The 24,650-nt window shown below is 41.7% G+C and overlaps 1 protein-coding gene across 1 annotated transcript in view; it reads left to right on the top strand.

Moving 5' to 3' along the window:
* The window catches only part of nbas (NBAS subunit of NRZ tethering complex), a 140,302-nt gene that overhangs the window by 24,027 nt on the left and 91,625 nt on the right, over nucleotides 1–24,650 (top strand). The window contains exons 19-31 of the mRNA XM_018696080.2: nucleotides 3,933–4,011; nucleotides 5,922–6,026; nucleotides 6,473–6,609; nucleotides 9,794–9,880; nucleotides 11,061–11,214; nucleotides 14,602–14,787; nucleotides 16,579–16,752; nucleotides 17,107–17,240; nucleotides 20,070–20,132; nucleotides 21,763–21,885; nucleotides 21,980–22,082; nucleotides 22,348–22,425; nucleotides 22,568–22,722. Coding sequence (XP_018551596.1) covers nucleotides 3,933–4,011; nucleotides 5,922–6,026; nucleotides 6,473–6,609; nucleotides 9,794–9,880; nucleotides 11,061–11,214; nucleotides 14,602–14,787; nucleotides 16,579–16,752; nucleotides 17,107–17,240; nucleotides 20,070–20,132; nucleotides 21,763–21,885; nucleotides 21,980–22,082; nucleotides 22,348–22,425; nucleotides 22,568–22,722 — 1,578 coding nt within the window. The remainder of the gene's footprint in view (nucleotides 1–3,932; nucleotides 4,012–5,921; nucleotides 6,027–6,472; nucleotides 6,610–9,793; nucleotides 9,881–11,060; nucleotides 11,215–14,601; nucleotides 14,788–16,578; nucleotides 16,753–17,106; nucleotides 17,241–20,069; nucleotides 20,133–21,762; nucleotides 21,886–21,979; nucleotides 22,083–22,347; nucleotides 22,426–22,567; nucleotides 22,723–24,650) is intronic.

Here is a 24,650-nt window from a genome sequence, read left to right as displayed (position 1 = left end):
TTAGTGGGTAATCTGCTGGAGGTAATTTATGCCTTTGTTGTCGAGTGCCCAGGGAAAGACTAATGAAAAACCCTTTAGTGATCACTAATCACCTCTCATACGCACACAAACACACGCAGATACACACAGCCATGTATCATGACACCCTCTTAAGCTGAAGTTCATACATATATCACACACACATGTTAAAATGGCAGAGTATAAACAGAGGAGAATCTGCATTAAGTGAAATGAACTATGCACATTTAAAATGCATATCCATACTGTGTTTACACAAGCAGGCATTATGCATACAGGTATTTCAAGCTTCAGTAGCTGGATTGTGCTGCCTCTATTGTTCTTCTTGCATCAGAAACTTAACTAGTGAGCCTCTAGTCTGCATTTGAATGAGAAGAAACAGTGTAATATAAATCCCTTGCAACATCGGCCCCACGGTTCCCTATTGAGGTTTTTGCCCCTTTGCTGGTTTGATTTTCTTTCTGTTTATCTCATTGTGTAATAAAGCTGTTTAGCTTTATTGCAGACCTGCAGTCCATGGTAGATAGAGAAAAGATGGAGGATAAGAAGAAGATATAAGAGGGAGTCAAAAAATCGATAATTTACAAACATTATAGAAACCATTACATTAAATCCTCAGTGAATTACCTTCTTTAAATATACCTATTTTTCTCCTCTCTCTATCTTTGAGCTGGGGTGTCTTGTCAAGCATGCTCCAAACGTGTCCCCAAAATGTGTTTATGTATAATGTGCCTATGTGTGTTGGGTGCAGCGAAGCCCCCCTAATGGATCTAACCATGTTGCCTTGAGGCCTGCGACCGAGGCCAGAGACAGACAATAATTCTCTTAATTTCTTTTTAACTACACCACCATTACAGAAATGGCTTGGTATCGATCACAGCTGCTCCGACCACGTCTGTGTGCGCATGCTTTTTTGTGTGAGTGATGCTCTTGTGCGTAGATAAGGACTGTATTTAACTACTGACTGTCACACAGAGTGCATCTTTTGTCACGCTACGTGTCTCTGTTTGTGTGTGTACGTGTGTGTGTGCTTGAAGGACATGATCAATCAGGACTTTTTTTTTTCTGTCACCAGTTACTATAGTGTTACTCCATAGGTTAAAAAACAGGACAAAAAATCAGTAATTGGAGTCAAACCTGCTCAATTGACTTTTGCTGTCCTATATAAGAAACTAAAAGATGTTTATTTCTGTCTAAGTTTAAAGGACCCAATAAAATGATGGATGTTAATGTACTTCTCCAGCCTCTCTTGTTACTACCAGCTGTACTCCTATAAGCAATGTGTTGCACTTGTACTCCATTCATTTATCCTGAAATATAATGTCACATAAAATACAGACTTCCTCAGCACTTGGTTATTGCTTTTTTTTCTTCTTAACTGCCACGCACCAGTTCAGTGTTGTTTGCTGTTTCGACCGCATGCAGCCACTTTTATCTTTTACCCTCTTTCTCATCAGTCTGTGTTTGCATAATAAAGTATAATTCAGAATCTGCCAAGGGCCGTTATAACTGCTGCTCTGGCTCTCTGCATACAACAACAAGATGGACAATGCTGCAGGTGTTTTGTGTGTGTATGTGTGTTTGAGAGAGAGAGAGAGAGAGGGAGAGAGAGGAGAGAGAGGGAGAGAGGGAGAGAGAGGGAGAGAGAGGAGAGAGAGGGAGAGAGAAAGCGAGATGAGGGATGAGAGTGTGCTGTGTACAGTGTGCTGCAAGGTGTATATGTTCATATCTGATCAGATTGAGACCTCAATCAGAAGTCTCATTTTCTCATTTGCTCCAGCACTGATAGTGTGTGTGTGTGTGTGCGTGTAGACAGTGCTTTTACTGTGCCTTCACATCCACTGTGGTGTATGTGAAGGCACGAGCTGAAATGTTTTTGTCTGTTTATGCAGTCCAATTTTGTCCCTCATACTCTGTGATAATCGCTTTTATCACACACCACAATTCTGTGTGTGTGCGTGCGCACGTGTGTGTTTTTGTGTCTGGATTTATCAGTGTGTTGGGCCCGTTTATGCATTTCAATCTCTGTCCAGTACAGTTATATTAGGGGTGTTTATACAGAGATGGAGGAGTGATGCCATCTGATTGTAATAACCTGCGGTTCTGATAGCTTTGTGATACAAAATGTACACAGACATGCAGAGCACACACACACACAGACACACCTTGAAGCAATCAAGTTGCAGTCTCCTTACATTACACAGCATGTGCGATGATGTGTAACAGTCTACTGCACAGTTCAAGTTGTGCACATTACATCTTAAACCTCACAGCCCTCAGTCGCCATTCAGATGTGTCGCAGTGTTCTGAGCCCTTTTCTTAACCACGTTTTTCCCCTTTAGTCAGTCTTTATTGTGAGGGCAATTCAGGGAACCAATATAAACCTTTACAAAGGCGCAGGCACTCTGCTGCCCTTTTGGTGTACAGCCAGGCTGCCCATTTGTATGTGTAACAGTGTACTACACACTGTTTATGCTGTACCTCAGAGGAATCCAGCAGCGGGATTAGAAATTTAGAAGCAAGAGACGTGGACCTGAATTGAACAATCAGCCACCTCTAATCTGCTGCTGGCCATTTTAAAACTTTTAATCAGCAGCTGATGTTAAATTTCTAACTGGTAATTTGAGTCATATAAACTGTCATATAAACTGATACATTTTTATTAAACAGAATGATAAATGAAGAGTCAGCTAGGTTATGTTAGGCTGCCATTTTGAGAATAAACGCTAACGTCGGCATGCTACCACACTCACAATGACAATGCTAAAAATGCACATAGATTTTAGATTCATCTAAGAAGCAGTCTACATTAAATGAAAAGGTTTATCAAAACTTTAGTCAATCAAAACTGAGAGATGTTTTCCTCCTCTGAGATCATTTTGTTTATTTTGGAGTTTATGATTGAGCCATCATTCGAAACCCTCTAGAGGACAGGAGGAGAAATAGTTCTCGTCTCATCTCCGCTCCATCTCTCTCCCCTGCCACCCCTCCACTTCCTCCAACTCCACTTTTCCTACTTTGCTCTGAAGAGGAAGAGCAAAGCAATAATTACCGCCAGTGTGAGTGCTAAGCCGCCGCTCTTTGATGTGCCAGAGAGTGTGTTCAGCCAGTGTTAATCTCCGTTAGCCTGTGTAGAGGAACCCCGATAAGGCCTGATAGTGCACTCTGTAATGAGGGATTAGGGATTAAGACGGCAGTGGAAGGGTCGGCTCCCCTGTGGTCACACTGTGGTTGATCCAGGCCAAGTTGGATGGACTTGAAGGGTGTGTGAGTATGTGTTGAAAAATGTTTTATTTTGCTGTGAGTGTGTGTGAACTGATGGGGCGTACCTGACCACTCGTGCTGGTTTTCAGTCTTGTGGTCCTTTTCTCTTGGGCATACCTTGAGTGATTGAATTGTAGGTAGATCCCATATAGCCTAGTGCCTTGGTGTTTGTGGTCATCCAATTTATTTATGGTCGTGATTAAATGACATTGAAAATGGATTTGATTCTCACAGGCATTCACTCACCTCATTGACAACTAGCATCCCATACATAACAACTGAAGGGTTCTTGTGGTCATAAGGAGTTGATTTGTCACCCTTAGAAAATGATTAGGTCTGGAGAGCACTATGTGGTGTTGTAGTCACTGGTCCCAGGCATTGTTATATAGGTCCCTGCAGACATACTGTATAGGGTCAATTTACAGTTAATTTAAAGCTAGAGTGTGTGTTAGTGCAGTGAACAGACTAAGCCTGAAGTTTGATTTGGCTGTGAAAACTGAGACAGTTTTTTTTTTACTGACAGTCATTTGAGTCGAGGTCTTATGCTAATTGTAATTTTATGTCAAAGTGCTTGTGTAGGCACGCTCTTGATGTGTGTGTGTGTGTGTGTGTGTGTGTCTGTGTGTGTGTGTGTGTGTGTTCATACTCAGGCTGACTCTGGAGCAGAAGGAGCTGTGTCGTAGCCGACTGAAACTACTCTCCTACCTGGACCGGCTGGCCACATATGAGGTAACAACAACAACCTCTCACCATTATTCTAGTACTTTGAATCAACCCTTGGAAATCCTGCAGAGAATTATTCCATAACCTGAAGACACTATTAAATATATTTAATTAGGACCACAGTTTTTATTAGCAATTAGTCTGCTCTTCATTTTGAATCCAAGGTCTTCAAATGCCCCAGTATATTCAATTTATTATCATAGAAGACCAAGAAAGGACAAATAAAAAAATTAAGAATAAAAAAATAATTCTGTTCAATTACTAATAGATTAATTGATTTGACATTTCAGCTCTGGATTTTAATAACAAATATGAATCAACCCATTTTGCAAATGTAAAAGTCTGGTAGAGTCCCTTGTGAGTCATTTGTGAGTCACCGAAGTCAGGAGTTCACCGATCTTATATAAATTTCTTTAACACCCTGTCTACCCTGCAGCCAGTTGTAGTCCTCCATCAGCGTCTACTATGAAACCATTGAGCCAGAACTACACTGTAGTGACATGTGTAAAATGGATGAAAATAGACATTTCCTGGACCATGGTTACGCACGTAAAGCATGAGTGAGATACGAGCCGTCACGCTGAATCACACAGTGTACTTGTTAAAAGCAAAAGCATATCCATTCTATCAGACATACATGAGATGAAAACACAGTTGAAACAGATAGCTATATCTATATATCCGCCCCACAGAAGGTAATCGGCCCAGCAATATGGTGCTTATTGCAAATTCAAAATACAGTGCAGCAGTCTGACTGTGTTAAGACAAAAATCTGGGAAAAAAGCATCCAAAAAAAGGATCATAAACATTGTTCTTCTTTGTCATCATTATAGAAACTACTTCTAATAATGTGTTGATTGGTCTAGGGTGCAGCCAGAGGGCTCAGTGGAGTCTGTATGGATGTTTTCCAGACTAATGTCTCATTATGAAAACGGAGCTCACGAGATTTCGGCTTGGTTCTGTGAGACCTCATAGGAAGGAGAATGTGTTTGAAGTACTGTTAACTACTATTAAAATGCTACTAAGTTTTGAGGGTCACTAAAGGATTGTATTGTGTGTTTACATGAGCTAATTTAATGTTTTTGTGAAACATTCTTTATTGCTTTTTTTTTTGTTTGTTTAACCCGATGGCAACTTAATGTTTTCCCCTTTTGTATCCAAACAACGTTCACAGATGAACGTCTCCTGTGTTAGAGAGGAGAGATGAGATTTTACACTGCTAGATATTCAGCTCAGACAGAATGACGTCTCTCTCTTTATTCGGACATTGTCATGGTAACTGCAGCACTCGTCAGATTCCTTTTGCCCCAATCCATTTTCCCTGGCTGTCTATGAATATGATATTAGGGTTTTTATCATCCCGACTTGGGCTTGCTCTGTCTGCATACGGCCCATTCAAAGGCTATCCATCAAGCACGCACACACAGCCTCACATACATCTCCACACAAAGGCACACACTCACACACACACTGTGGTGTAGAGAGTGCAGAGATTTTACACACACAGACACACATAAATCCCTATAAGCCAAAGGCCAGGGCAACAAATGTTCTCTCCTGAAATATGCGTATGCACACACACACACACACACCTTCCTCACATGGTTCCAACTAAAAGGACAAGACAGCTGTATGCTAGAAAGTTAAATAGCATCTCTGTTGACTTTGCCACAGTGCATTCATTTGCAGTCTCATCTTCTACCCACTCTTTCCCTCTCATCTTTTGTTTGACTTTCTATCCACTCACAGCGTTTTCCCTGGAAAGATAGCCTTCTGCTTCACAAATTTCTTTTTATGAACCACAGTTGTATTCCATCTTTCTCTATCCTTCTCATCCCCCTCTTCTCCTCCTCTCTCTCTCTCTCTCTCTCTCTCTCTCTCTCTCCCTCTGTCTCGCTCTCGCTCACACTCTCCAGGAGATACTTGGCGGTCCTCATGCAGCGGAGCAGAAATACGACGCCGAGTTCTTCAAGAAGTTCCGCAGTCAAAATATTGTTTTGTCAGCAAGAAACTACGCCAGGGTAACATCAGACTCTCACTTCCTCCAAAATCTCTCACTAATTATCTCACTTAATCCATTCATTTTAGCTGTTTGGGGCTAATGTGAAATACATTAAATCCTCCTTCATGAAAGTTATAATGTTCAGTTTTTGTTGGAACTGTTTTACAGAAGTGTTGATTCAGCTGTATGATAGCTTTGGGCTGCTGATGAAGAGGTGTTTCTTTTATTTAGCCTACGCTCACTGATATAAATGAATTGGACAAAATAATATACAGCTGACAACTGAGTGTATTTCTCTATCCTACAAAAGGTTTTTGGACATTCAAAGTTACAGTTACATTTAGGTTGTAATTAACTTCCCTGCTATTTCTTCTAGTAATGTAATCACATCATATGCAGCTTTTTTGTGCAATTTCAAATCAATTTAGTTTTAGGTTGTTAGATCATACCTTTGTTTGTCTACAGGAGAGTAACGTGCAGGCTTTGGACATTCTCTTCACATACCACGGGGCAGACCTCCTCCAGCACCGCCTAGCTATCCTCTACAACTTCCCAGAAACCACATCTCCACACGAGTACACCATCCTGCTGCCCGAGGCCTGGTGAGACACTCCCAAATACCCACAGTCATAAAGTTAAAAACAAGCGACCAGTTTTGTTTTATCACCTTTCAGTTCAGTTACAGAGGATGTCGTTTCGATGAGAAATCCAGTTCATTGTAAATGGAATGTATTTATGTAGCACTTTTCACGTCTATCAACCATTCAGAGCGCTTTATAATGTATAGTATGTTTCATTCACCAATTTACACAAACATTCTCGTACTGAAAGCACAGTATCAGGAGCAGTTAGCGGTTTAGTGTCTTGTTCAAGGACACTAACACAAGACACCGAACCCCTACATACTGATCTACCTCCTTAGCTTTGCCACCCAGTTCAGTTATTGAGAGAACATGTCAAGAAAACTTTATTGTCTGATTATACAGACACCGACAAGATGCTCAGAATTTATATTTTTATCAATGTCACATTTTACCATTTTATTCTTGTCTATACTGATGTCTTCAACATAACACTATGGAAGAAAAAAGCCTAATAGATGTGGACACATTGATGCTGAATAGGAAAGCACTTCAAAATCATTATTTTTTCTGTAAATGAATGCCTAAGTCGAAAAAGACGAAAAAGTGCACATTTTTAAAACCAGTATTCTGTCATTTTATTCTCCCATCTACTTTATTATTCTCTTTGTACAACAACTCACATTGTGAACATAGATACAGTGGTGCTAAAGTACATGCACTACCACAGGGGCACAGGTCCTTTTCTGATGACTGAAAATCGACATTTACACCTCTCTGGAACGCAGAAGTCGCACTTTTCACTACATTGCAAATTAAAACCATCTAACACTACAATCGCATCCTTTCTGGAGCGTGCACTCAAAGGTGTTTCTCACTTCTTCTTCTTTGTTCTCACCCTCACAAAGCCTGAATCTTTTTCATTTTCTGTCCTTGAAAAGTGCCAATGCTGCAACTGAAGGGCTGACACTGGCAAACACAGCAATGAAATAAAACGAAAGAGACTTAATTGCTACTTTTAGATTTCTTTAGATTTCTTAAGATTCGAACACTATGATACAAAATGATACAATGCTAAGTGCAACTGCGGGTGTTTGTTCTAGTTTTGCACCTACAGTACATTTCTGCTTTGGGAGTGAAAGAACGCCAAAGGGGAGGGAGTTTGGGGGAGAGTGTGTGAGAAAGGAATGATGAAGGAGCAGTTTGAAGGAGAAGAAATCATTCCTCACCTCTTATGGTTCACTAATAGAGGTGACAGACTCGTCACCCCCCCCACACACACACACCAAACACCCATACACAAACACACACACACACACACACACACACACCATTCCTATATCCTCCCTGGCACTGTTTAATATATTCAAATACCACATCTACATTTCTGTGAGTAAACACGTGTACGAGGTCGAAGTCATGAGCTGAAAAACATATACCGTATAAAAAATAATTGCTCTTATGGTTTCCACATATACACAAACACTGATTCCTTTTATTAGCCATGTCTGAGTTTGTATGGAGGTCAGGCGGCTATGGCTCTGCAGTGAGCATCCATCATGGCTCTGCCGCTGTGGGGCAGTTTCCTATTTTCCCCAGCCTGTGAGCACCAACTGCTGCTCCAACAGCACTTTGCTCTTACACTGCAGCAGACGGAGGCAGCTCTAGCCATCTGTTTGGAACTCACTCACTATATATACTGAAGTCTTGCTTCACTGGAAAAGGGGTGGAAAATATTCTCCTGTAATATTGATCAAATCTCCGAGGGGAGCTCTGGACGTGTGATGGAAGGATGCAGAATAGGTGGGTTTTTGTCGAAAAACTTCGCCTGTAGCTTGAGAGGCAACGGCTGGCCCCAGTGGAAAATAAAAATAAGCTCAAATTCCAGCTCCCCAAGTTTGCTTTGCATCTCCATTTTACCTGCCTGCCCCCTCTTCTTTGGTTTCCTATCTCTCTCTGTCAGGTTGACGTGAAGTAGATTAGGGGGCGCAGGCATAGAATAATTCATTCCCCCCATCGATATCCGGAGCACTCGCACCAATATTTACTCTCCACCCTCTAACCTGGCTGTCTTTAATGAGGAAAGAGGACCAGGGAGTTAGAGAACAACAGAAAAAAAGAGAATGAAAGAGGTTCACTTCCTGTGGGCATTTTTAGAAGAAGCAGTGGGACTTCTCGATCTCTGCCATCTCAGTGTTAAAAATTCCAATCTTAATGGATGAACTTGTGCTAGAGTGTTAGTAAAAAAAAAATCCTCTTTACTTTTTTGTCCTGGCATAAATCACATCAGCTACTTGGACACTTCTTATGTATTTTGTGATTGGATAGAATTTATGGCCGTGTTAGAAAACTGCTGCAGCGTGTGTGTGTGTGTGCTCGGCCTTTAACTGCACCAAAGCTATAGATGATTTGTAGCCTGCGCTATCTCCTTGAGTTTTACAACCACAGTACATATTTTTCTGTCTACAGACAAATAGATAACAAGAAGAAATGCATTAATCCTAGAATAAGAGATAAAAACAGCTTCTGTTCACCCCAGTGTCTCAGTATGTGTGCATGCATTCAATATACTTGTGTGTATGTGTGTAAGTGTCTGAGTCTTGTCAGCACGACACGCGAGGTTACAGAGTCATTCTTCACTTTGGTTTCTTTTCTTGTGTGTTCCCTATTTATCTTCCTCAGACCTGTCACACTCAAGGAGACCAGGAAGAAGTAAAGCTCAGTACGAACATGGCGTTTAGAAAATAAAAGTCCCCACTATTTACAACCGAGGCACAACTCAGACTCTTTTCCAAAAGTTCTTTGGCTTGTTTATTGTTGTGCTTTTGTTTTTTGTTTTTTTTTTGGTTTGTTTTTTTCCTCACCACCAGTTTCTTCCCTTGTTATGGTCTGCATTTCCCATATGTTGCTACCTCTCACCAGAGTTTTCCTGTAGTTTATTGCCATGTTTAGTTTGAGACAGTAAATGCTTTTGCTGATTTATGAGGCGCCATTATAGGTGGGTTGGTAGGTGTGGGGTGGTGGGGTTTTAAAAAAAACTGGTCACTGGTTTTTGCTTTGATGTGTGTGTTTTTTTTCTTGTTATATTAGCACTTTTTTGTTAAACTGACCTTTCTTCTTCTAATTTCGCACCTCTCTCCTCCTCTCCCTCTTCCTTTGCCTCTTATTCTCTGTCTTTTTCTGCGTTTTTCTTTTGCTTTCCCAGTCTGGATGACAGAGGCCAGTTGGTGTTGATTCCATGGGACGAGCAGAGACACAGAGAGATGGACTGGTGCGAGGCAGAGGAGTGCAGGTAAACAGTTAATATCACTGGAGTTATGGAGTTGCACACAAAGCATTATGATAAACCAAGCTTGGACAATACCAGAATATATATCATAATAAACTCTCTCCATACCCATGACAATAAAGCCTCTTGCAGAGTAGAATTGTTAAAATTCATGCTCCACACAGGACAGATGCTTGTGCTGGCATCACTATGTGAAACAAAACATGACATCCTATTATCCAAATGTTAAACAGAACCATAACAAACTAATACCAAATCTTGTTGCACTGCCAATTTATGCCATTTGCCTGCTTCTGTAGGGAGGCCAGCTTCATTTACAATTTTATTTAGCAAGCTCTTTTTTTAATTGCTCTTTGGTGTAGAGTCATAATATCAGTTGGCAACTATGGTGTACTTGGCCAGGGATTGCAGGGTGAAATTTTGATACTGTGTGGAGGTACAGAGATGCCAGCAATGTTTAAGATTGGGTTTTATGACATGTTTTGTCACCCACACTTCTGTTTGTCCTCATCCTCCGCTCCTGTATTTTATCCCCATTCTTCCTATTTTTCTTCCTGTTTCTCATATTTCCTCTCTTTGCTCTAAACCTGTCTACTCCCTCCCTGTCGTGATATTCTTTACTTTTGTTATTCTCAACAAAACCCATGAAAAGACCAAAGCTGCAATGTTGTCAGCCTCTCAATACATTCTGACCCTTTTTGTGACCTTCAGCCCCCAAGTCCATTTGTTCTGACTGAAGGTGTGAGTCTTTAAAAATGGGTCATGAACATATTATTTTCTTTTCAAAGAATGTGAAATAATTTCCCAAAGCAGCAGGGTATTGTAGTTTTTAACAAACTTTACTCAAAGTAGGGTAATTGATGTATCAGTTGGGGACTATTTTCAGTGTTTACAGCAGCAGGACAGTGTATGTGGTCTAGACTCGTAGCAAACTACAGGGCCTGTGTTCATTGTAATGAAGGAACATGTCATCCGGTACGACAGTGTGACTCACTAATGTGTTTTTAATAGTGTCTGGACATCAATAGGGCTCTATGGTAGAAAGGAATGAGCTATATCAGCCGTTGGTTGCACAGATGAAAACAGAGACGGAGCAATAATAAGTTGATTTAAGACTAACTGCTTCTCTAAAAATTAGCGAATGTGAAAAAAAAAAACCACTATTCCTTCATGTCTTCCTCAGAGCTGTGCTGGACCAGAACCTATTTGATGATGACAGTTTCCTGTATGAGGAGGTCCCAGAGCTGCTGAAGTTCCGTGCAGCCACACCCTCCATCGAGCTGCTGACCGACTGGTACCAGAGCAGAGCCCAGGACATCGACTCCTGCTCCAGACAGGTACGAACGCCCTCAGGATGCCGGCATGCGCCAGCTGAAGTGATCGTCGGGCGGTTAAACCTCCTCGCACCACACCTTTCTGGTGTCCAAAATCGACAATCCAACATTTACAGCCCACTTCATGCCGCTCCTTTTCATTTATCACACAACTATTTCTGTCACTTTTTGCATTAACAGTTGAGTGCAACACTATGGATGCCATCCAGGCGAGAAGGTGTGTGGTGTTATTCCCACATTTAAGTGGTTAATGCATCTCACCCGCTTTATTCCAGCAGCATTTTTTTTACTGCATCTTTGAGCAAACACTTTTATGACGCTCTAACATGATTGGACAACACATCGTACGAACCAGCTCTTTTTGATTATACTGTATGTCTGCCTTTATCTTTGAATCATCTAATTGTGGCTTGAAACCAAGGAAAGTTCTGTTCAGACAGCTGGCTGAAGCATTTTGGGCTTCAACAACTACCACTTGGCACAGAATTATGGGAATTTTTGTTGCCCTCACTTTCACCTTGCAATTAGTGTGCTCATGCCTTTCTAACAGTCGAAATCAGGCTCCAACTGGGTAGAAATTTCTCTATTAAGGTGAAACATTTTTCAGACCCCACTAAGGTTCCTTGTCAGTTTCCTTGTACTTGATTGAAACTTACAACAGAGAGGAATTAATAGACATCTGGTAATTGGGAAGATAATTGGCGATGCACGTGTCTTGTCTTCATTCTCTCCTCTTTGATTGGAACAGAAAAATGTGACGAGCCGGGATTCAGGCTGCAGAAGAGATGTTGCCAACCTCCATCAGTCAAGGTCACTTTGATCCTATCTGTGACAGTCATTATCATATTTGCCATATGGACCCTAATGAAGAGTAACCAAAGCTTCTGTCATCGGCGTTCTGTTGCTGTAACTGAAAAATAGGACTTGATAGGACTTGTTTAGTGGAGTAATGGGATGTAACCGCTGGAGCTGCCCACTCTCTCCACCCACACCATCCACACACACTGCGGCTCCATCCCCTCTTTTACCTCCTTCACAGTGATGGATCAAGGTTGTCACAGCGCTCTCTTTTGTCTTTGTGAAAGGACTAACTAGGGTGCAGTCATATCTTTCCCCTTCATTTCTCCATTTCATCCTTTTCATGGTGTGTAAGGAGGATAGAGGAGAAGAGATTTGGGGGTCCATTGCTCATTTTTGAAGACATTTTGAAACTGGGGAACTCGTGCCTTTCATCATCCACTCAAGAGAAAAAGGAGACACTGAGCGACCGAGTGTGTGTGTGTAAAAGGAAGTCTTTGTTAATCTCCAGGAATCACACCAGCTCTCTTTCATTCGCTCCCTTGTTCCTTTTTAATTAGACCTCATCTCCTTTTGCTCTCTCACGCGTTACTCCAGGAGCCTCCTGGGACCGTCCCTAACTCTCCTGTCTCATGCTTTTTCACACACTTCTGTTTCTCACTCACACACACACACATAGAGGCGACAAAGAGAGAGACATTGGAACAGCTCTACTGCCATTTGCTGAGCTTTTTTTTTTTTTACTCCCCTCCTTCCTGCCCTCTTTACTTTTTCATCTCATTTGTTCTCACTCATTTGCAGCCCTCCTCCCATCCCTCATCTGGCCATGTTTATGCTTGGGAGAGCGTTTTAATGGAGGAAAATGGGGTTTGATTAAAAGGAGCCACATCAGAGGAAGCTGGAGTATTCTAAACCAGTCACAGAGCGGTAGGAAGCGAGGCACTGAATGGGAAGATTGACAAGATGACTCAGAGAGAGAGAGAGAGAGAGTGAGAGTGAGAGTGATGGGTTTGAAAAAGCAGAGAATGGAAGCACAACCAAAAGAGAGAAAAGAAAGTGATAAATGCTGGGCCAATGCAACATCCCTAGTTAGGTTAAGAGTGTATTACAAGCAGAAACAGGGGAGGACAGATGTTGTGTTTTAAAAAGAAAGCAATCTCATGGAAAGAGCAGTCTGTGGGAAAGAAAGAAAATCACAGGTTATAAGGGGGTGAAAGGAAACAAATAAAGGATATTAAAAACAAGCGTTTGAAACACTGTTGGCAACAAAATGGCACAAAATGAGAGGGTGGCTTCGGGAAAGCTGACATAGAGGGGAGACCGGCACACAAGAGAAGGCAAAGGGCCAGTCTGGGAGTTCAAATGGAGGCCAACCACGATGACTGTTGCACAGTTCTGTTATGAGATGGGAAGAAAAGAGAAGAGGATAAAAAATTGAGCATAGCTGAAGAGAAAATGTAGAAATGATGTTTGAAAGAAAGCGACTGAGATAGGACAGGCAGGAGAGACAAAGAAGGATCAAATTGAGTCGGAGAATTAAACTGAAGCCTCTGTGAAATGTGCTGTGGCGTGTTGAGAGGGAGACAGAGGATACAAGTTGTGTTACAGAGTCGGGAATGATGAGGGGAGGGCATTGAGACGAGGTCGTAATTAAAAAGTGAGAGATTTTAACATCTGAATTGTCTGCGGTTAGCTGGGGAATCTATCTCTGGAGAGCAGGGGAGGGGAAGGATGGAGAGAACAGGGAGGATCTTTACTCACAGTTAGATCAATAGACTTCCCTCTCTTGTTGTATCTAATTGCTCAGACTCCGACTCAAGGTGATTTGGGTTTTTTTCCCCTCTCGTTGCGTGTGTGTGTGCATTTTACAAATGAAGGCATGCGATTATTTATTCAGCAAGAAATGCGTTAAGATAAGCTGAAGATGACAAGGTTGCAGAACCTCCCTGTGTGTGTGTGTGCGCGTGCGTGCATATGCTCGTGTACAAGCAAGATGCTGCGCTAACCGCTGTGCCAGCGGGCTCTCCTTCACTAAAAGGCAGAGAGAAAGCAATCATCACTACAGGGCCCAGCGGCATCTGCTATTGATTGGCCAGCATCCACAGGTGGCTGAGCATCGATTGGCCGGGCGTGCAGCCAGCATATAGGTGGTCGGATATTGATCAGTTGCTCTTCTGGATGGAATTTTATCGATCACAGTAGCGGGAAGCCCAAATCTTCCCTGTTTTATTGTCCAAAGACTAATGATTGGATATTAGTAATGACTGACAGGTATTATTTAGTTTCAGATTGGTTAGGATATTGTTGTTTTACTCATGTCCCAGTTCAGTGACCCCAGCAACAGTTTTTCAATGATGTGACGCATTGCTATAAACAGCCTCTTTATTCGCCTGCTGCAGAGGTATCTTTGACTCAGTTAACTGGATTGTAACAAGGTGGAGAGATACAAAGCAGTTCAGCAGCACAGCAGCACAACAAAGCACAGCATCAAGAATCAACAAATGCCACGTAGTAGAGTTGAAGTTTCACAAATGTTGGATGTCTACAGTATTTTGCTTATGTACTGCACACTCATTTCTCTCTGTCTGTCAGGTGGACTGCGCCCTGTCACTGGTGCGCCTAGGGAAGGAGCGGGAGATCCCAGGGCTGGAGCTCTTGTGTGATGACTTGGTCACCATGGAAACACTTGTGTATGAGACATCATGTGAATTGAGTCTGACACTTAAAGATCTACAGCAGCTAAGTGACATTGACAAGCTCCGCCTGCTTATGAAAAATGTAAGTGGTATATTTTGCACTTTCACTTTGCACATTTGCACACAATTCATAATCTTATATGATAGAATTACTTAAGGAAGTTTGGTTAAATTGTTTACAAGGTGGTGTTCTCGCTAGGCATTTGCTAATGTAGCATTATCTTAGCTAAAAATGTGCAAGAGATCATCCTGTTACTGAAATAAACACTCACTCTTGCACACATGGATTGCACTCGGTTTTGTCACTCACACTTCTTTTTGTCCTCATCCTCCGCTTCCTGTGTTTTATCCTCATATCATATCAACACATGATATTTCTATTTATTAGAAGTATTTTCAGTGTGTACTAAATCCTTTTTGAAGATGAATTAAATAATGTTGTGTAGTCTCTGTTTAGTGTTAGTGTCTCTTTAGTGTCTCTGTTAAGTTAAATGTGCATTTCTTGTCTAGTTCAAATAAGTGAAATGCTTCCCTGTCATTTCCCTGTTAAATTATTTTTAGGCTCCATAGCGTGGTTACATTAATCCTTGGTTATTGCTTGACAAAACATAATGTATGTCAGTTGTAAATTGAATAGGCAACAAAGAAAACAGGGAAAACTGCACAGTTCGAAAATGTATTGAATTGCAGTAAATCAGTTTCTTTTCATGCCTGAAATCCCTGACATTTGACAACATAAACTTTCCATCCAAAGGCAGCGAGAGAGCTATGAAAGCCAGTCTGTAGCAGGTAGTACAGTTACAAGTCCCCTTGGAGTACATAATATGAGCTGTCCTCTAAATTGTAGCTAATAACTGCCAGCTTTAGCCTGTGAGGACCACTGCCAGTAGGATCTTCCATACAGGCAGGCAGCCAGCTAATGTTGTTGACTGCACTAACACATGCTGTTTGACTGGTACTCCCTTTGGGCGCTGCGTGAGTGTGTGTGTCTGTGAATGTTTACCAAACTTGCCTCGATTAAATCTCCCTCTTTGCCTGTGTCTGATGTCTTCCTTTATCAGAGACACAGTACAGGAAAGTAAAATGTTTGTGTGTGGGTGTGCAAGTTTGCATTTAGCATCTGAATATTTTTTGAATCTCATTTTTTCCTCTGGATGCTGTCTTATCTGTACACCCTGAGTCAGAGCAGTCGCTGTCGCAAAGCCCCGTATGAACTTGTCATGCATCTGCACAAATTGCATACTGTAGCTATTATAGTTCAAGTTCAAGTTTAATTGCAAGGCACATTTTCATTTGCTCACATTTTAAAACTTAGCAATGTTCTAAAACAATAGTAAAAGAAAGTAGATAAATCTACATATTTATATATGAACACAAAAATGTTCCCATTATTTTTCTACAACTTTCAAGCACATGCTATGTGCTCACTGTCTTTTTGGGCTGACTATCTTTTTCTGTACTGGGCATGTTTAAGTTTAAGTTAATATATGTATATATTGCAAGACAATTTACAAAATTAATGATTCACAAAAAACCAAGAACTGCGGAAATAAAATAGTGACCAAAGTAGCTGTGACTATAGACGAGAAGAGTTTCATTTTCATCTTTGTGCCAGTGTATTTCACTACATGGCAGGCAGTGACTGCTGAAAATGGTAAAACCATTACTTTGTGGATTTTTGGTTAGAAATAGTCAGTCATTTTGGAACAAGATGGGAAATAGTGTCCATGATAAGAGCAGCTATGCTGAAAGTATGACTTTTGCCTTTAAGCATAAGGTTGAAGTGGTGAATGGGTGTGTAGGGCACCTGTTTTTATGCATTTTAGCATGCTATATGAACCATGTCTTCTAGTAAATGTGTCTCTATCACCAGTCCAGCACCGAGCGTTACGTGAAAGATGCCTTCCAGTGGATGGTGCCGTTCCTGCATCGCTGTGAGGGACAGAAAGAGGGTGCTGCCAAGTCTCTGCTCAGAGAGTACCTGGTCAGCCTGGCCCAGCGAGACCTCACCCTGCCCCTCATCATCTTCCAGCACTCCAAACCTGACGTAAGTTTCCGAACACACACACACACACACACACAAACTCAAGTGCAGAGGCCGTCACACTTGGGTAGCCATAAATGGAGGGACTGCAAAATGAAAGCACACACACACACACACTTTGTGTCCAGCTTTTTGTGCCATGTCAGGGTCAGTGTTGTAGCCCTGCGCTGTAAATGTTATATTTATGACGCCATAAGGGCACAGCCAAGGACAGGTCTCCTGGCTATTAGGAAAACATGCAGCACGCACACAAACACAGGGAAGAAAATAACTCAAGTACCTCAGTGTGTTTGTACAAAATGACTACCGCGTTAGTCATGCCTTGATACACACATACTGACCTCTCCTCTTCTCCAGTGTCAGCAGAAGATCATCGGGGACCCAGATCAGCTGATGGTGGTCGCTCTGGAGTGCATTTACAGCTGTGAGAGAGATGACCAGCTCAGCCTCTGTTATGACATCCTGGAGTGTCTGCCGCAGAGGGGCTACGGGTTAGACACACGAACACAAACTCACATGAAGTCATGCATTTTCACACGCGCACATAAAATCAAATGGCCAAATGTCGTCGAATTATTAAAGCCATGAGGCAGTCCACCACTGCCTCATACATAAGAATACACTGGAACCCACCCCTCCCACCTCTCTCCCTTTCCTTCCACCTCTCTCCTAGGACCTATCAATAAACCTAACTATCACCTCTTGTTTCTGTCTCCCTCCCTCCTCTCTTTCTTTCATTGCCCAACTCTGACTCCAAGGAGCCATCCATTAGCCTAGGCTTCAGTCTATACATTATTTCCTACCTCCTGCTACTGCTGCTTCTGCCCCCTCTCTCCTGCCTCCTCTGTAACATATTTTATTTCATAAGGCAAGAGGGCCTGTCCTTAAAGTCTCCCATGAGGTTGTGTGGGTATGCAATGCAATTGAAGGAGAATGAGTGATAATAAGTGATAATAAAAGACAACGAGTAAAAAAGCAAGAGCACAAAAGACAAAACTGTTGATAAAATGGACCTGTAGAGTGTCAGTGTAGCTTAAATGAATTAAAATGATGCATTCTTAGATTGGTTATTCTTCCTCTGTGCACTTTAATTGGAAAATTGAATTACTACTGCGCGGAGCGAGTGCTCGGCTTTTTTGGCTGCAATGAAGCAACCACATTTTTCAACAAATCATCTTTTGCCCTTTTCAACTGGCTCACATAGCTCGCTTTATCTGCACTGTGGTGTGCTCTGCTGTGATAATATGTATTTCCATGGTACACTCACAGCAGGGGATAAGAGCACAGAAACAGGATTATATGGTACTGCTTGTGAACATGACCAGTCTCAGCCAAGGTGTATTGTTGTGCTAAACTGAACAAGTCTAATGCAGGCAACCAAAGGTGCCGTTTTAAGCCTTGCTATGCTAGTTCAAAGCTAATCAGCTCCAAAGCCATTTTGTTGCTCTTGTATAATGTAGACTGTGATTTGAAGATTTGTTCCACTCCTATGCTCATCTTTTTACTTTCATCTAAGTTAACAGATTTTTTAGCCATTTTGTTTTCTTTGTTTTCCTTTGCTATACTGTTAATGGTGTAATTGCTGTGTTGAGCTTAATGCAAACTAAACTCTATTAAGCTTGTGTAAATGCAAACTAAACATAAATATATGTTGTCACTTACTTATTGAGTTTTATAAGATCTGTTACTAAACAGTCAGCAAATAGCAGCTTATGAAATGTTGGGCACCTTGTTAGTTTGCTAGCTAATGCCAGTTTCAGTAAGTAATTTGGGGTGCTACAAATGTTTACTGCTACTCTTACTTTTGAGGATAGCCTGTTTTTTGTATCTACCTATGCAGATAGAATAGAAAAATTACATTTTAATTAATTCAACAGGGTCACACCTTTATGAAACAAAATGTCCCTCTGAGACATACTCCTAAGTTTGTTCTTAGGAGTTTATATCAGAGCCACTTCATATAAAAAAGTTCCTTCTAAAACTGCAGACAGGTAGGTGCAGTGCTGCATGATAGGAACTTAAGACATCTGAGTTAGAGCCCATGTACAACACCAGTCCTGTTCTGCTTCACATTCCCGCACGTGTTCAGAAAGATAAAGAGCTTCTAGGTGACAAATGTGGAAGGGAAAGGTGGATATGCAGTAAAATGTTTTCAGTGTTCTGGTTCAGTTCAAGAAAAGAAATGCAGTTTATCTCACTGAACACATTTATAGACTCAGATGTGGCAGTGTTAACTGCAGTATCAAATAGATCCTGTTATATTTCTCAAGTCTCAGTTTAACTGGTCTCTGCACCAAAACTGGCACAAAGACTGAAACAGTGCTATTAAGATATCTTCTGTTAATTGTCATTTAATACTGAAGTTCAGCAGTTGAGCTCATTAACTACTCAAAACAGGGTATTAAAAATACATGACTGCATATAATAGTTACACGTTTCTTGTCTAAATCAGTACTGTACTGCATTTCATACTAAGTATTTCACATTGCCAGCGAGGCTTCCTTTCTGCAGTGTTTGGATTAGCAATGCTGCAAGGCTGTACTGTATGCAATGCCTTCAACTTCACATTTCTCCCAGGAGTGATTTCTCTGACTTACTAAGCTCCAAAATTGCCACCGCAGCCTAGAATATTACAGATTTGCAAACTAGAGGAGAAACCATGACTTAGTATTTTCAACCCAATTTTCAGATTTATTTTTTTTTGTGAGACAGCTTAATTAGGTCTAAATCTGCTCAGAAGAATGTAACATGCGTTCACCCTGGGAGAGTGGGAGAATACAGAAATGGGCAGAGGATTAGATGCTGAGAGAGAGTGAGAGAGAAAAACATGTTAAAAAAAGGACGAGCAGGAGCAGCAGAGACAGAGAGGAAGAAGAGAATGATGCAGAGAAATGGATTGAGAGGTCAAGATTGCGTGTGTTTAAAAAAAAAAAAAGTGGCGTGTTCATAGACACAGACAAACACGCACTCACTCAATGATGCACATTCACACACAGAAGGTTGTTTTATCAGGGTCAGTACTCTAGTGGGGGGACTGGCCAGTCTGACCCAGGATCCTTTGCCTCGAGGCAAAGCATCATGGGGTTTTATTTTTAGTGGGGAATGAGTACAGCCTCACAGTGGTAGGCCACACACACACACATATAGTTCACTGTGTATATTGTACAAGCATAAATACACACAAAGGTGTGCACTTGCTCGATGTGCACATACTTCCTTATGCAGAAGAACTTTCTGCTCAGTCTTCTTAATTATTTAATTTTTTTAATCACATGAACACAAAGTGACCAATGCTTTTGTGTGTGTATGCCATCCTACAGGCCAGAGACGGACATCACAGCATCACTCCATGATCAGGTGGACAAACTTGAGAAGCATCTCAGGTACATGAACACTCTCAGACCATCTTTCACCTGTTGTTCCCCCTTTCTCTTCCTCTTTTGAGTCTTCTCCTGTCCACCCAGTGCAGTGAGGAGCAGATAAGAGTGGAATTTCCAAACAGAAGCTAGTTTCAGTTGCTCATATATGAGGCTTTGCTGCTTTTTCCTTTTCTCTCACAGTTTTAATTGAATGTCTTTGGGTTCTGGACTGTTGGTTGAACAAAACAAGGTTTTTCAGTCTGGCTTTACATCCATACGTTTCTGTCGTACACATTTTCAGGGCATTTAAAGTGCTGAAGAGAGCAGCCCTTCAGTTTGGTGATTAACGCTGCATTGCTTGGGAAATGTTCACTTTGTAGCAGCGCTTATTACTTCCCTGCCCCATTATGGGCCTGATGGAAAACACAGAGAAGGAGAAGAGACATGGATGTGCAGTCAACACACACACACACACACACAATATCAAAGGACTACTATCTATCCCATGGTATTCAAACAGCCTCCAGCATTTTCTCTGTTACAGGTTAAAATCACCTACGTGTTTTTCGCTCTTGCTTCTGCCTCTGTCATTCTCTCTCTCTCTCCCTCCCTCTCCTCCACCCCTCTCCTCCACCCCTCTCCTCAGGGTGAACTTCTGAATACAGAGGAGTGATGAGGAGGGAGGAAGGAAGGAGGATAAGGATGAAGGGTGGGCGACCTGAAGGGAATGGGAATGTAGATGATGAGGAGGAGGAAGCAGCAACAGGAAAGCCTCTGTTAGAGCTTAGTGTTGGCCTTTACAGACAAATATGCACAGATATTTACACACAGGCTCACACAGCCCTGCACAAACACACCCCAGGGAGCTTGGAAAGTGTGTTCATGTATATGAAGCATCGTGACTCACACATACACACACTCATACCCAGATGAATCAGGCAGTAAATGCAAAGTGTCTGCACTCCGAGCGCCTCCAGAATAAAAGCTGTTTTCAGCTGCTGCCACTACCACTTGCTGGCACATTAATATGTGCACAGGGAACATGCAGACACTCCCACACACACATTCACACTCAGTTGTAAATATCAGGGCTCGTTGTCTGTCTCTGTCTTTTGCTCACACTCGCGCCACACATACGCACACATGCACCTGTTTACTATGATAATGAGTTGTGGCAGAGAGCGAACATCTGTAGCAGCACGACCCTGTTGAGACTGGGGGCGCCATGCTAATCCCACACCAGCGCACACATGCACACTTCTTCTCCCTTGGTCATATATAACTGCCAGTGTTCACACACTCCTAGGCGCACGCAAACACACACTTAAAAAACAGGTGCTGTCTCGTTGGCGTGCATTTTATCTTGTTGCTCTTCAGTCTTACTCTACACTTTCTCCATCTGCACTGTGGCTTGCAAATGACTTTCCGCTGCCAAAATAATGAACAGCTTAGAGCGCACACATCCTCTGTCTTTCTCCTTCTTACTCACCCTTAGATTTTTCAGGTTTTTTTCTTTCCCATGTTTCTTCTCTTTTGGCATTTTTTCCGATTCATACTGCTGCCAACCATCCCTGTCTGCGCCGTTCGCCTGAAAGAATGTGTTGATTAACGTGACTCAAAAATGTACGTGTCTGTATGTGCTCATGCTTAACAGTGTGGTGGAAGTGCTGGAGAAACACGGTCTACAGAAACCTATCTCGTATGTGAAGAACAGCCAGAACAGCGAAGAGGAAGCCCACCAACTAATGGTCAAACTGTGCCGCCACACTGGCCGCAAGTACGGAAATGCAAACTAACACTTGCGTACAGCACAAAATGTCCTTCAAGATCCCATGAACATACAGTATATTTACACGTTTGTGTGTGTTTAGAAACCCTCCAGTGAGTGAGACTGTGTGGAGAGGACTCCTGCAGGATCTGCTTGATATGCAGCAGAACGTCTACACCTGTTTGAAACCGAAGACGTGTCACCAGGTATCGCAACCCCAGCAGAACTGCAAATCCCACATTCTACACTGAATTTAATTAAAATGTGTTGAGTTAAAAAGTTTACCTGCAATTTAAGGTGCAAAATGTGTCCATATGCACGTTTTGCACCTCCTGAACCTGTAAATGAAAAGTGTAAATGAATTAAAGTAACTATCTACACTGCACCTGCATCAAATAATGTTAAAACTTTTGTTCAGTTAAACCCTATCTCTTCCTGCATAATATGTCCTCTACTCCCTCTCTGCTCCAGGTCTTTGTTGAGTCCCTGCTGTGCTCCAGCCGTGTGGAGAACGTACGCCTGGCAGGGCAGCTCATGCACTGCTCCAAGGTACATTAAATATGATTCGCAACTTCAACTTCAGAGTTACTGCTTATACTCCCCATTGGGGTCTCCAAATATTAAACCACCCCCTAATGAATTCTAATGCTGCAGTCTCATTGATGTCTTGATTTTGAATTAATGTGTCCAGGTCAGCCAGGATGTCCCTGTCAGCTTGTCATTCCGGGGTAAAGGTTGTGCTCTGAAGGTGGCCTATGACAACAGCGTGGAATTAGTGTTGGCTGCTGCCAGAGAATATTTCAACTCCTCCACAACGCTGACGGACCCCTGCATGGGCCTGGCCAGGTGATCAAGGAAGTTTTTCCACACTTTTGAGGACTACTTTTTCTTCTTTTTTTTTTTTTTAATTTTTCCAGTGGTCTTTTTGCCAGTTCTTACTTCTTTAAGGGGCCAGTAGTAGATTTAGAGCCCGACTTTACATTTAATTTGGTAAAGATTTGTTAGAAAGAATTTGAGGTTGGATGTAATTTTCAATCAAACCTGCACAGACACTGCTGTGCAGAAGTTTTGACCTTGCTCGTTGTGTTGTTTGAGAAACACCATTTATTTCTGAGTGGGTGGATGTATGTTTTTGTGTTTGCATTGCTGGTCAGGAAAAAAAATGATGGTGGCTGCTTTTATTTCATCTCCTACAGTATGTTACATGGAGTTTATACCAAGTATTTGTGTGTGAGCGTGTGTGTGTCTGTTGCTGGTTTCAGATCTCAGAGGGGGGCCAGTGGGTGTCTAACCTTACCGTCTGTTCCTAGTGGGGAAGTGGGACAGTAATTGGGTCGTCATTCATTTATAGTAACTAATACATAGGCCCCCCTCCACACACTTGGACAACATCATCCATTGTACCACTCCCACTGCGTGCGTGTGTGCATCTGTGTGTGTGTGTGTGTGTGTTGCATGTGAATTTGAGATATTAGACAGAAAGTAGTGTCTGAACATGTGCCCGTTGCTTTGAAATTAATAGTCCATACAGACCAGCGGCCTGTGTCCTTTAGATTAAAATAACTGCTCCACAGACACACATTTTATCCTGTGTACTAAATTCCAAAGGGGCGCACACACACATACACACATGCTCGGATAGACACGCAAGCTGCACCTGCCTGTGTTCTGAACAGATGCGGTCAGTGGTACTAAACACGATTTTACACAAGGACAAATAGACTCTTAAAAATAACATGGGGATCCCCTTCGACTACTAAAGTGATCTCACAGTATCACAGCAGATGAGTGACACGTTGTGACTGAGAGATGATCATAAACACACAGAAGACAGATATAAACATCAAGCAGGGTAGTTACATGTCCTTAAAAATCTGAAAAAAAAAACAACCCAAATATTAGTTTAAATCTACACTAACCAATATTTCTTCCAGTCATAGCAGCTCAAATGACGAGTGTAATATCAATAGGGTTGCGCATAGTTATTACTCAACAATTATCACCCAACACTGCAGTTTCCCTTGGTTCTGTGCAACATTTTAGCATCTATCAGCTCATTGTTTTTGTTTTGACGGCCTACAGGCTTTAGTATTGGTTCATTCTCACATCTCTCATCAGTGTCATTTTCAGTAAGAACAGAAAGAACTTTCTATCTGTCAGTGACTAGCTGGTGATCATAGTGAAGCATTTAGTAGCTAAAGAGCCAGATCTCATTTGACTTGTGTGCCACTATATAATAATTGATCATGTTGCACTCTGTCTGCAGGGATGTGCAACTGTTTACATAATAACTTTCTAAGGTGATAATATGTCAATGTTATGTTTACGGCTGCCCCTAAATGGCAAAAAAATTAAGTAATGCATGGTTCAAGGCATTTTAAATCATTTAATTCTTAGACTATAGTTGAAATCTTTCCAGTAATTTTAAATGGGCTCAATTAATATGTTGTTCCTTTTGCTGTTTCACCATGATACACCAGTTATACTGCTAATAAGGGTTAAGATTGCTTGTTACAGTGCTTTGGTTTTGAGTGGGTCCCAAGGAGTTTTTCCTACATTATCAAAAACTGGACAAGATCAATACATACATCATTTACATTTATTTTAGTAAATGCATTAAGACTTTATTTGGCAGATTTGATGAAATATATTCTTTCTTTTCTACAACTGTCTGCTTCTTTATTTGTGTACCTCAAAGTTCAGGCCAATTTAAAAACTTGCTTTCAGTTCTGTTCAAGATAGATGAAAAGTCGTCTAAATGTCTTGGGTGTATA

Source organism: Lates calcarifer, linkage group LG7_1 (genome assembly GCF_001640805.2).
Source record: "Lates calcarifer isolate ASB-BC8 linkage group LG7_1, TLL_Latcal_v3, whole genome shotgun sequence".
Classification (NCBI taxonomy): Eukaryota; Metazoa; Chordata; class Actinopteri; family Centropomidae; genus Lates; species Lates calcarifer.
This window is presented reverse-complemented; position numbering and strand designations above follow the sequence as displayed.